Source organism: Pteropus alecto, unplaced genomic scaffold, assembly GCF_000325575.1.
Source record: "Pteropus alecto unplaced genomic scaffold, ASM32557v1 scaffold22, whole genome shotgun sequence".
Lineage (NCBI taxonomy): Eukaryota > Metazoa > Chordata > Mammalia > Chiroptera > Pteropodidae > Pteropus > Pteropus alecto.
In genome coordinates, this window is record NW_006434839.1 from 2,047,556 (window position 1) to 2,061,200 (window position 13,645).

At 41.5% G+C, this 13,645-nt stretch overlaps 1 protein-coding gene across 5 annotated transcripts in view; it reads left to right on the top strand.

Moving 5' to 3' along the window:
* The window catches only part of SLC37A3 (solute carrier family 37 member 3), a 36,496-nt gene that overhangs the window by 9,690 nt on the left and 13,161 nt on the right, over nt 1-13,645 (top strand). For 2 of the 5 annotated variants that reach the window (XM_006910477.3, XM_025045917.1), the window contains exons 4-7: nt 4,670-4,762; nt 7,113-7,196; nt 9,258-9,403; nt 12,657-12,753. In XM_006910477.3, coding sequence (XP_006910539.1) covers nt 4,670-4,762; nt 7,113-7,196; nt 9,258-9,403; nt 12,657-12,753 — 420 coding nt within the window. Of the gene's footprint in view, nt 1-4,599; nt 4,763-7,112; nt 7,197-9,257; nt 9,404-12,656; nt 12,754-13,645 lie in introns of all 5 variants that reach the window. The other 3 variants (XM_025045916.1, XM_025045919.1, XM_025045918.1) reach the window with 2 other exon arrangements.

Genomic DNA, 13,645 nt, shown 5'->3' on the forward strand with positions numbered 1-13,645 from the left:
ACTTTCTAATTGTTTCATTCGTATCTTGCTTAAGTGGCTTGCAGTCAGAGAGCATACATCCCCGTTCCTCGCATTCATTAGCGGTCAAGTAAATCCGTTGATGATTGGGACTGAGGTGATATTCTGTACGATACCCCATCTCAGTGTACAGAGCCTCTGCACTCAGTCTTTACCGCATCGTTTGAGTTCTCCTTATGTGGAGTTATTGCTATATATTGATATTCTTAGTAACATGTTTTATTTCTTAAAAATTACTTCCCTGATTTGGAACAATTTAAAGTTGACAGAGATTTGAAGTTTATAGGACTGTCCTACCAAAAGGCAAATAAGTTATTCAGTCAAGTGCTCACTGAGTGTCTGTCTTATGTTCTGTTCTAGGCACTGAGTATACAAAAAAAACCCCAGAATACTAGAGGATTTACAAAAACACTTTGTCCTCATGGAGCTGACATTCTAGTGGAGATGTTTCTGGACAATTTTTCTCAAATTTAAGTTATCAGGAACTTTTTATAAGGAAAGATAAGAACGGATGGCCAGATTTCTGACTGAGGCTTGACTAGTGCTGTGTGCACAGCAGGTGCGTCTTAATGATCATTAACTGACTGGTCACAAACCCGCAAGGTGGAGCGGCCTCAGAGAGGTCAAACATCCTAACCTCTTAGCCAGTTTAGAATTTTTCTCTGTGGTTACTGAAAGATGCCCACTCAGCTTCTGTTTTAATACTTGTAGAGAAAAAAACCTCCCTGTTTTCTGACTTGGACAATCACATTTTTCTTCAGCTCTTATTATTAGGAAGTTCTTTCTTCTTTTGAGTAAAAGTGTTCTGCTGTTTAGTTTTGAGCCATGTATACCAAGTCTGTTCCTGCTGCACGACAGCCTGTTGAGTATTTGACGAAAACCTGTTTCCCTCAGTTTCTCTTTTTTAGGAAAGCACCCCTATCTTCAGCTCTAACTTAGTGACCGTGAACTAACTGTATTTCAGGTACAGTCTGACCGATACACAAAACCATAGGATTTGATTTAGGCACTAAATGTCTGGCTCTGTTGCCTGAGGCTGTCTTTGTTTTTTAGGTGACTGGTTTGGGGGACCCCAAGACCACACCCCTTGGTTTGAGATTCACTAGGAGGACTGACTGGACTCAGCGTATAGTCATACTCAAAACTCTGGTTGATTACAGTGAGAAGATGCAGAACAAAATCAGCAAAGGGAAAGGCCCATAGGGTGAGGAGTGGCGGAAGCCAGGCACAAGCTTCCAAGGGTCCTTTTCCAGTGCGGTCACACAGGATGTGCTTAATTCTCCCAGTAATAGGTTGTGACGACACAGGTTAAAAGTTGTCTGCCGGGGAAGCCCAGTAGAGACCTGGTGCCTACGGTTTTTATTGGGGCTGGTCATGTAGGCACCCTCTGCCTCGCACAAATGAAAATCCCAGACTCCCAGAAGGAAAGCAGGTGTTCAGCATGAGCAACATTGTTTGAACGGTTTGGGCGCAGCGAGCTACTCTTAGTAGGGAATCACGGGAACCCTCTAGAGAGCCAAGTTCCAGATGCCAGCCCACGACCGACCGGCCTTGCAAGTAGGATAGCAGTCTCAGGCTGGCTATGTTAACTCTTTCCTGCCAGGAACCATGTTACATTCTTAGCTTGCTTTGAACTTGGATTCACTTTCCTGCTTAGATATTTATTTACTGACTCTGCTGCAAATAAGTTTCACCATTCTGGCTTTTTATAACCATGGATGAAGTGGTTTGGATGGATTGGTCATGTAGAAGTCAGGTTCTGACAATGCTGGAGAGCTGAGTGTACCCACGCCTGCCCTCGTGGGGAGCGGTGCTGACTTCCCATTCTTCCTTCATACTTTGAAGTCCAGGGTTTTTTTTTCCCTGGAGGCTGCTGCTGGGTGGGAGTGGAGTGGTGGGGGTGGTTCGTACCCTTCACTCTTTTATGCTGTGGGGTCTGTAACTGTCTTACCTTTTTCTTTCTTGTCCAAAGTAGAAAGGTACTTAAAACCAGAAGTATATGTCAAATGAGTCGAACTCTAAAACATATTTTGTTTATATATGTTGTTAAACATTTCTGAAATGCTCTAAAGAGCATCCTCTAAAAGTATTTATTATGGCTTTCATTTTGATGCATGGCTATCTTAGGTGCTTTACAAAAAAAGTTAAGTGGACACAGTCTCTATACCTTGAGAATTTATAATGCATTCCACTGACATGGACAACCATTGGAAATATTAATTGAACATGACATGAAATCTGTATGTATAGATAATAAAGAGGTAATGCTTAAATCTAATATTTGAGAACAACTTGACTGAAATTGCAAACAAAAATTTGTTCTTTTGAATTCGCCTGACCTGCAGACAGTGCTTCTTCTGTGAGAATAGCGTAAGAGAGTCTAAAGTCCTCTCCAGGAGAGAGAAGCAGGAATCAGGGCGTCCTCATCATTCCACCTCAGCCTTAGCCACAGCTCCTCACTCAGGTTCTTGCATAAACAGAAGCCGCTCACGTCAGGTGGAAGACAAACCCCTGAACGCGAGTCGGCGTGAGCTCGTCCTCCGCACACCGCTTCAGGAAGCTCTTCGTGTCAGTGGTTCCCCCACCTCCGCGTGCGGCCCCTGCTCTGTGATAAACATTCTCATTTAGGAAACCCACACTGTGACCTTTCGTACGTGCCCAGAATTTCATGCTTCCAGGAAGTTGCCCAACATGTAGCAATTGAAGTAGCTTAGAACAGCCTTAGCGCCCACCGCACAAGAAAACCCTCCCGCATACAGGCCCGTGCGTTCACACGGTGGTTGTCCATCCACGCAGGCCCGCTTGCCTCACTCCAGCACCTTAAGATCATTTTGTCGATGACGTTCATTAGAAGGTGGTTCACTATGTATACTTGGACCATTTCTCACCTACTGAGATAGTCTTGTTCTGAGCCGTATTCTCAACATAAATTTTCTTCACTGCGCTTTTTTCTGGTAACCTGTTTTCTGAATCTTTTTGTTAGTCCTGCTTTGTTGTTTTAGCTTTTGATTTTGTTTTATTTACACGTGTAAAGTAGGCAATCAGAAGTGTATTTCAGCTGAATTCTGACAGTGAAACAGAAAAAAGCTGTTTGATAGTCTGTCAGTTCTTGGGAAAACCACACCTGCTGGGGGTTTGGTGACTTCTTGCAAGAATAAAGAGGCCCCATCTCTAAGTCACATTGGTGTGGGCCTAGTAGGGCTTAATCCTGGGTCCTGTCGCACCCAGCTGGCATCAGGGATCAAAGATTGTGGTTAGAGGGAAAATGTGGCAAAATAACTAACGAGATATTTAGGGCCCCAATTGGCATGCTGAAATATTGATCAATCTTAGCTGTGTGAAGTGCTTTCTTATCAAGCGTGAAAGCAGTATGTGGGGTCTTGTTCAAGTAAAAGACTGATGCCATGAGCCACACAGAGTTGAGTCCCAATACTTTCGAATCATACTTTATATATTATACTTTGGGGATTTTACTTTCTGTTAAAAACTGCTGATAGTGATTTTTCTCTTTAATCTAAAATCAAAGTTTCTTTTCTATAACAATCAATCTCGGAAATCCTTTAGTCTAGCAGCTCTCTAACTTTTTGGTCCGCAGACCCCAAAGAGATTTCAGTTATGTGGGTTTATATTTATAGATACTTACTGTTTGAGAAATTAAAACCAAGAAATTGAAAAAAATACATCAGTTTTTAAGTTCTTTTCAAATGAGTTAAGTAAACCCACAACATGTTAACATGAATATTTTATGAAAAGTGACTTTTTCAACACACAAAAAATCACTTAACGAGAGTGGCATTGATTGACATTATTGCATATCTCTTAATGTCTGGCTTAATAGAAGACAGTGGATTTTCATGTCTGCTTCTGAATTCAGTCTCTTGCAACATGATCCTTTCAAGTCTATGAAGAGAATTTGACATTCACAGATACAGAGTGGAAAAGGGAGAAGTATTTTAATAGCCATTTCCGTTAATTGTGGGTGTCTGTCTTTGATGCTGTACCAGAATTTGACAAGTGACAATTTCTTAAAGGTTAGTTGCAGTGTGGAATCTGAAACTGTATTAATTAATTTTATACCCTTACATTAAGATTCATTTGTCTATCTTGTACTTTGAATGAATCTTGAAGTCACAGGCTCATTTCATTCTTTTTTGAGGAGGAAATATCTGCTGAATACTAAAATCTGAATAACTATAGTTTGTCTTTCAGTCGTTCTTTCAAGTAAAAATGACACGCCTGCTTGCATCTCTCACAGTGGCGCACAGTTTCTGTAGGACGGCCATCTTGCTTTGGTTTACGTAATGCCGTATGACTATTTTCCATTTCATCACGTAGAATATTAAAAATAAGTCTTCTCAGGGGCCAGATTTAATACAGTTAATACTTTTTAACTGTTTCATCAAGGACATTCTTAAATCTTTTTTTTTTTTTTTTCTGTGAGTATGGTAATAAGGGATCCAGTGATTAATAGTACTGTTTGGTGTAACAGCCTTGATCCATGCCAAGGCACAGCGTTTCATCCACCACGGCTTTTGCACTGTCAGTGGAAGAGTTAAGAGGAAAAAGCAAATCACGTTTTAGGGGCCTTGAGAAATGCGGAACACTTGCGGAGAGCAGCGGGGATGGACATGTTCTCATTGTGTCACGGCAGATCTGGAGCAGCAGCCATCTGTTTCCCAGTGCAGAGGAAGCCACTCTTTTCCTCGGAACCCTGGATACTGTCTTCCTCTTCTCCTATGCCGTGGTAAGTTTTAGGATTCCAGGGTTTTAAGTTGAGGAAAGATGTCAAAGGAAATGACTTCAAGCATGTGGAAGTGTGTAGGAGATTTTGCATTTGCTGACTCAGGAGGGTTGAGCGTTGCTGACGTTTGTATTTTGTATCCTTGTCATCTGTCCATTCATTTGACAAATACTTATTGAGCACCTAGCGTATGCCAGGTACTTTTCCGGTCAGTGGGAATTCGTCAGTGGACAGCACAGGAAAAATCCCTACCTTTGTTAAGCTTCTATTTTTGGAGTGGGAGTTAAGAGGGACAAACAGTAATAAGTTGCTATAAAGAAGTAAATTGTAGAGTATGTTTCAAGGTGGTAAGCGCTCTGGAGAAAAAGAAAGCAGGGAAAGGGGAACGGAGGGCTCTGGGTGGGGGGCGTGATTTAAGCAGGATGGCCGAGGAAAACCTCCTGAAGAAGGGGATGTTTGAACAAAGACCTGGAGCCAGCGAGTGAGGTCAGTGTGTAGAGCTTCAGGCCAGAGGTACAGATTTCAGAGTCCTTCACAGGTAGATGAATTTTAAATTATGAGACTGGACGAAATCATCAAGAGAGTTGGTGAGGACAGGGAAGCGGTGTGAAGATTGAGCCGTGGGGCTTCTGGGAATTGGAGGGAGGGACGGTGAGGAATGGGCGGGCTGGGGGAGCAGTGGGGAGCAGGAGAACCTGGAGAGGGTGGTGTCCTGGGAGCCATACCCGGGTGGCGGGGGCTGACTCCCAGTCGGAGGTGGCCTTTTCGGAGCGGGCAGCCAGAGTCTCTGGTTGTAGGAAACGTCTGCGGTGGCTGCCGAGTTAGAGCGACACTTGGAACCAGGGAATTTGGGGAGCAGTCTGATCTTTTCTCCCCAGCCTCTTAATTCCTATCTCGAAAACGCGTCCAGTTATAAAAAAGCCTTTTCGTTTCGAATGTCCAGGTCATGTGAGACACTGGCTTAAAGTCCCAAAGTAAATGTCTAAATGTTTACTTGGCTGTTTATTAGAATATCTTTTCTTCAGAGAGGAAAGTTACAGACAGAGTTGGAACGGGTCTTAGGTCGGGTAGTCTAGCTCCTCGCCCTGGGCGTTTTCTGGGCAGAATCCCAGCATGTGGCCGTTGGACGTGGGCCGAGTGCTCCCTGTGAGGCTTCTCTTTGAGCCTTTTGTGACATATTTTAAGAAGCAGTGTAGTCCGGTGGACAAACAAGTTCTACCACCGTCAGCGCTGTGTTAAACTTGGTTTCTCAATGGTATTTAACCTTTTTTTGATACTTAGTTTCCTCATCTGTAGAGTTGTGAGGATAATACCTATCTATAGGGCTAAATAGACTTAGGAGGTAAAAGACAAGTACCATGAAAAATCAGCGATCATAGTTCTTAATATTGAGCTGCATGTCCTTCTGTAACCTCCAGCTGTTGGGAGCAACACAGAATAAATCGATTCCCTAATCTGAAGCATAACTGAGAGATTTTCTTCACCCCCTTTATTGTATGTAGCGTAAGACCATGAGAATGGCAGCTGTGGAACACGGAGTGTTCGCTAAAGCTGACACGTGCCTCATCAGTCATGAGGGAGAAGCATTCATTATGACATTTGTAATCTTAATTTTCTCTAATACAGATAGTCAATTTATTAGAAACACTTGTATCTGAATTTAGGTGTTTTTGTCAAGACATTTATTCATTTTATGTTTTTATGGAAGGAACCTAAAGTGTGTTGCCCTTAGCTCTTTGCTCTGCCTTGCTGCCATGATCTGAGCATTTTAATTCCTGCCACTCAGTGGGCGGAGAGCAGAAGGCAGAACATTTGTACCTGTGCTCAATTACTTGTTGTCTCTGCCTGCTTTGTGATGTCACGAAACCCCAGGGTCAGATTAAACAGGCAACACATGTGCTCCAGAAGCTTCTGTTCTGCAGGACGTGCTGTAACACATCTTAATTCAGAATGCAAATGGCAAAGAGGAATCCCTTTGGGAAAGCAGATAACTGATGTTTAGTTCTTCTATTCTAGAAAATGTAATGTATTGTATGCTTGTTTTATTGGAATTATTCTTGTGTCATCCCCCGCCCCTGCCAGTTTCCTCTTAGGCAGTTAGGGGATCAAGTAGAACATAAATTTGCAGAGTCAGCATGTCTTGGTACATGAGATGTGTACAGTACAGTGTGCAGAAACCCATAGTCATTTCATGAAACGTTTGTGAGACCGATATAGACAGCTAGTCTAGCATGAGATTAGGATTTCATTTTAAGTAATCTCCGTATTGTTTGCCTCATTGACTTTGCGATGCGTCTTATTTTTTGCAGACTGTTGTTATTCAGCCCTGTAAAATAAAATGCTTTGTTTTTAGGGCCTTTTCATCAGTGGTATCATTGGAGATCGGCTTAACTTACGGTGGGTTCTGTCTTTTGGCATGTGCTCTTCTGCACTAGTGGTAAGTTTGAAAGTTTAAAAGTTATTATCTATTATTATTATTATTATTATTACTACTACTACTACTACTTTTAGTAGTATCAGGTATTTTAGAATCTCAGCAATCCTCTTACTTCTGTATGTAGAAGAGAATAGTAAAATGAATCTTCCGTTTTTGAGTACCTTGTCTGCCTTTTTAGTTAGCAGAGCCTTTTTAAGGTACGGTTCCGATCACACCCCTTCCTGGACTCTCCAGACCCTGGTCCCAGCCCACCTCCACAGTCATGCCTGTCACTTTGCTTCTCCACTCTGCCTGGCCAGACTAAGCTACTTTCCACGGTCCTATCAGGTTTCTTTCTGCCTCACCACGGCTGTTCCCGCTGTTCTTCCTGGCTCGAATATCCCTTTTTTCAGCTCTCCATAGTCTCGCTCCTGTCTCCTCCAAGTCACTGGCCAGTGACGCTCCCTTCATAATGCTTCACTTTGCTGAGCCCCCTCCCGGAAGTCGGCATCCCCCTCCAAGCTCCTGTGCTTGCGTTTCCTTGAAGACACGTCACGTTGTCTGCTGCTCAGCCTACTTATGCCTCACCTGTCCTGCTTTCCCTAGGAGGCTGGAGCACAGTGCTTAGGATCACAGACTTCCGGAGACCACACTGCGTGGGTTTAGTCCCTCTGCAGTTGCCTCGCTGTGATTTCTCTGTGCTTCAGACTCCTAATCTGAATCCTGCCGCCTAAGGCCGTAGTGAGGGCTGGATGAGTTACTGTGTGTGCATTCGGAACAGCACCTGACACAGTAAGTGCTGTAGAGGGCAAGATCCGTATTCAGTTCACCTTTGCTTGCTTATCAGGATCTAGTGAGTAAGTTTTATTGATTGAATGAAAGTATAGAGTTTAGATTCTCTTTTATTATTTTTTAATGTCTGCCATTCATGTATAGGGAAAAGTAGATTTTTTGGTGAACTTTTAGAGATTGAAGCACTTTCTTTATTCATAAGCTGCCCTACCACACATATATACATACTATTTTTAAACCAGGTTTAAAACATACTTTTTTTTTTACATTTTTTGAAAAATTACAGTATTTACATAAATTCACCCTTTTTAGTGTGTAGTTCTGAATTTGGAAAAAGGAGTATAGTTGTGTAAGTTTTGCTTATTCCAGACTGTCATTTAAATGGAATCACACAGTATTATGCATGCCCATGCCAAATATTCCCCAAAGAGACTTCAACTACAAATAAAATGTCCACTCAAGCAAAATGCCTGGGAAAAAAGCAGTCACACGAATGCTGCAGAATTACTGAGCAGGTCATTACTCTGATTCACGTAGTAGTTGCAGTGACAGTCATCGCTGGTGCTCCCGTCCTCACGACGTGCCTGGCACTGTTTTTACTTAAACTACCTGTGTGAACTCAGTACCCACAAGTCTCCGCAAACACAGGCCTGAGGAAGAGGAAATGGAAATACAGGTGACCCTCGAAAGACACAGCTTCGAACTGAGTGGGTCCCCTTACACGTGGATTTTTTCAATAAATACTGTAAATATATTTTCATTAGGATTTTCTTAATAACATTTTCTTTCCTTTAGCTTACTTTCTAGTATGAATATAGCATATAACACATATAACAAACAAAATGTGTGTTAATCGACTGTTTATGTTATTGGTAAGGCCTCTTAGTAGGCTGTTTGTAGTTAAGTTTTGGGGGAGTCAGAAGTCGTATGTAGATTTTGGCTGCGCAGGGGTCAGCACCCCTAACCCCGTGTTTGAGGGGTAACTGTAGATGTAAAAAGAGGTCAGACGACGAGGACTTTTTAGAGTCGAAGATGCAAGTTGGAAGGATGGTCATTAGTGAGTTTTATGCATTTGTCATCTCTGCCTCCTTGGTTGGTGGCGGTTTGGTGGGTGTCCCACTCAGTGCTGCTCTGAGCAGAAGCATCCGAAGAGTCGGCCACCCGTCTCTTAGGTCATCGAACGTCTCCTTCACGTAGTCTCTTCAGGCAGACACATGAGTGTGCTCAGCGGTGGAGTGTAGTCCAAGTGTCCATGTGGATGTTACATGTCCCTTCTTCTTCTTCTCTAAGGTGTTTGTCTTTGGCACGGTCACAGAATGGCTGCATTTCTACAACAAGTGGCTGTACTGCTGCCTGTGGATTGTGAATGGCCTGCTGCAGTCCACTGGTTGGCCCTGTGTGGTTGCTGTCATGGGCAACTGGTTTGGGAAAGCTGGGTATGCCGCTTTTTTCCTCCTTAGTTTCTCTTTTTAAGTAGTTTTAATATCGGATTCTTCAGACTCGTCAATTAACTCGAGCCCTTCGGCACAACCTGCATCCTCCCTCCCTTTTAGAAAGTTAGACTAGTTCAGGGGGTGTTTTGCGTGAAGCGTGTTGGAAAGGGTGCAGACCTTGGTGACGACCCAGCCCGGTCAGGCAGCCATCACGCTCCCGCTGCAGTCAGGTTTTGCGTGTGGCTCAGGCAGCGCGTCTCAGTTTTTTTCTTTACTCTCCCACTGGAGAACATAAATACCTCGTGTGCTGTCCCAACAATATCTTCTGTGGGTTTTGCCTTCTTTTCCCTTTTTTGAGACTCAGTGATCTTGTTTAATCTACTTAGATTAAAGATAAGGAAGCTGAGGCCAAAAGTGATCCACGGGACTTGCTGAGGTCACGTAACAAAGAGTCTAATAAGGTGCAGATGAAGAACGATAAACTCGGGGGCTTAGTTAAATTGGACATTTCTCCTTAAACCTTTAAGTCATTTTTCGAATGTATTCGAGTTTGTGTGTGTGGTGTGGGCAGAGGACAGGCACCTGCTAAAGTATTTTCTAGGCTACCGGGAGGGAGAGCCGTACTTAATTTATAGGATGGAAATAAGTTCAGGTACCTAAAGACTTGGATTTGTTTTTTATCATCCTTTATGATGCTCTGATTTGAGGAATATTATTAATTTGGATTTCTGTCATTTTTTTTTATAAATATTGATGGGTTGAGAGATAGACATACATTTCATCATAACTTTTTTTCCATTCATGATTTTTGAAAAATTATACAAAGGCTACTTGTTTATTGTAGACAAACCAGATAATATAAACGAGCAAAGAGAGGTAAAGGCACATCCATCTGAAATCTTTTCACTTAATTACTTTGACATGCTTCATTTTGAGATACTTCTTATTTGAGGTTTTATAAATTAGATGACATTGGGTATTTGATAACAGTGACTGGGCAGGCTGACCTCTTTGTTATTTTTGTAGATCAGTTACAAAGAAAATAATTCAAGAAAGTTGTTACAGTTTCTTTTTGAAAATAAGACGATTTGTTTTTAAACAAGTAACACCAGTAAGTGTTACATTGTCGATGCATCGCTTGAGACAGTGACTTTTCTTCTGAAGCATAACAATAAACTACAAAGTACTAATACAACTACGACAACTTAAAATCACAGTTATTTTCAGCCATTATCTTCTAAAAGCATGTCTTCGGCTAGCAAGTGTTATTCAGAGCTCGATCTCGTGACTCTTTCCTCCAGGACCTTCTTGGTAGATTTTGTGTATTTTAGAGGATCAGGGCATTTTAGTACTGAGGAGAAACATAGTGATTACCTCGTTCATATCATTTGTTTTCCAGGTGAAAAAAGTTGGGGTCCAGGGGGAATTAAGTGATCTCTTGAGGACATTGCCTCAAAAGCTCTTACCTTGAATGAGTCATGCCCCTGCTCCTGGTTGGCAAGATCTGAGTTTGGTAAAACAGATCGAGGCTAGGTCCCACCAGTATGAACTCTTGTGCAGTGCCAAGCCCTTTCCCATATGTCACTGCCCTCCGTCTTTGGAGGAGTGCAGCGTTTCCCAGTTGAGAAGTAGGAGCCTTCCTTCGCTGTGACTTGCTTGAGATTACACAGCTGGAAGTAGCAGCCCTCAGACTTTTGAACAGACTTGATTTTTCACTGTGCAGAGTTGCCTCCTTGTTCATTTCTAAGACTTCTTCTGTCTTTAGGTTATAACAATGTTTAAAGAGCTAGAAAATCTAGACTGCACACAGTGTTATTAATATGTGTCAAATAGATAAAATACAAATTTAAATTTTAAAAAAATTAACTTTTCTTAACCCCTTTTCCTTCCACCAGCCTTACTGCCATGGCCCGTATTTAGAACTAATCATTTTTCTCCAGGACTGTTGGAAAAGCTAGTTTCCCTTCCACCAGGATCTTCTTCCACCTATACATCCTTTTTTTAACAGCTTTATCGAGGCACACAGTAAGCTGCACATGTTTAAAACGTACCATTTGATCAGTTTGGGCATGCGTACACCCTTAAAACCATCATCACAGTAAAGATCATGTACACATCTATCACCCCCAAAAGTTTCCTTAATGCCAATTGGTGATTCCTACCTCCGCCCCCCACCCCCAGACCACCCCTCTCTTCCACCGTCATCTCCAGGCAACTGCTCTCTGTCACTTCAGATTAATTAGAATCTTCTAAAATTGTATGTAAATGGAATCATCTGGTACGCACTCTTCTCTGTACAGGCTTCTTTCACTCAGCATAATTAATTTGAGATTTATTCACGTTATGCATTGATAGCTCATTCCTTTTTATATCAATTTGTTGATCTCTTCACCTGTTAAAATTTGTTGATCTCTTCACCTGTTGATGAATGTTTGGGTTGTTTTCAGTTTGGGGCTATTACAAATAAGCCTACTTTGAACATTCGTATATAAATTCTTGTATAGATATATGTTTACACTTCCCTTGGACAAATACCTTGGAGTAGAATGGCTGGATCATACGGTAGGCCTGTGTATATCTGGCAGTCTGGCACTCTCCCAAGTGGTTGTACCATTTTACATTCCCACCAGCAGAGTATAAGGGTTCTAGTTGCTATTTATTTTTGCCAACACTTGGTATGCTCAGCCTCTTTTGATTTCAGCTATTCTAGGAGTTGTGTAACAGTTTTAATTTGCATTTCCCTAATGGCCGATGATGTCGCGCATCTTTTCATGAGCTTGTTTGCATCATATTTTTTGTGTGTGAAGTATCTATTAAAATCTTTTGTCCTTTCGAAACTTTTTTGTCTTGAAAGGATTGTAGATTCTTGATTTTAGCTATTCATACTCTTTAACATTTCATTACATTGTCCGTTTTCATATTATTGAGTTTCGAGAGTTCTTTGTATTTCAGATACAAGTCTTTTATCAGATAAGTGATATGCAGATATTTTCTCCTAATCAATAGCTTGTCTTTTTAAATTCTTTTCTTTTTATTCTCTTAATAGTGTCTTTCGATGAGCCCCAAATCAAACTTTAGTATAAGAAAATCTTGTAGTTAGAAGAGACCTGATGTTTTGTCATTTGGATGTACTTAAAAAATCTTAAAATGGAATGTTGATGTTTTTGTAACGTGAACCTTCGTTGTTTTGGCCATTTGTATTTGAGCTGTAAACGGAGTCCCTTCTGATTCTGTTCTCTTCTGTTTTCTATTGTAGGCGAGGAGTTGTTTTTGGTCTCTGGAGTGCCTGTGCTTCAGTGGGTAATATTTTGGGAGCATGCCTAGCTTCTTCGGTTCTGCAGTATGGTTATGAGGTAGGTATTTCTAGCTTATTCTCAAGTATATGTGTGTGTGTGTGTGTGTGTATCTGTGTGTGTGTATCTGTGTGTATATATTTCATACATGTATGAAATAATACTGTGGCCATTTAAAACTAGCTTGAGCTGTGTCTGGGTGGGGCAAGGCCTGTGTTAAACTTTCAACAAATTTAAACACCTAAAAACATGATTCATGGAAAAATACCCAAGTCTAAAGACAAATAATCAATTTGGTAAAAGTATTGGCAACTCATGTTACAGAAAAAGAATGCTCACAAATTGATAAGAAAAAGACCAACACAAAAAAAAGGTAAAAGATTTAAACGTGTAGTTGATGAAAAGGAACTAGAAGCAGCTCGTAAACATGAAAAGAAATTCCACTCCACTCATAACTGCATCATTCCACTAATATTTATTGAGCTCCTCTAGGTGCCCTTTGTCAATGGAGAATAGATACTGGCCAAAAGGGACAAAAATCTCTGCCCTTATGGAGCTTAGGTGTTAGTTGGAGGAGAAATGCAAATTAAAATTACACGTAAAAAAGAAAGACACTACCCTGAATATTATTATTAGTAAAGATCCAAAAGTTCGATAACGTGTTTATGAGGATACGAAGGAATTGCAGCTGGGAAAGTAAATAACCCCTCTTGGGGTCAATATGGGACTGCCTGTCAAAATCATAACTGCTCTGCCCGAGCAGCCCCACCTCCAGGAGTTAATCCCACAGGTGGAATATACTTCAGCACGCACAAAATGATAGATAGGTTAATTATTTCAGCATTGTTTGTCATAGGAAGACATTGATAACGAATGACAAAACCAAAAGGGAAATAGACCGTGATACACCTATTCAGTGGAATGCTGTGCAGCTGTGACAGGATCGGGAAGC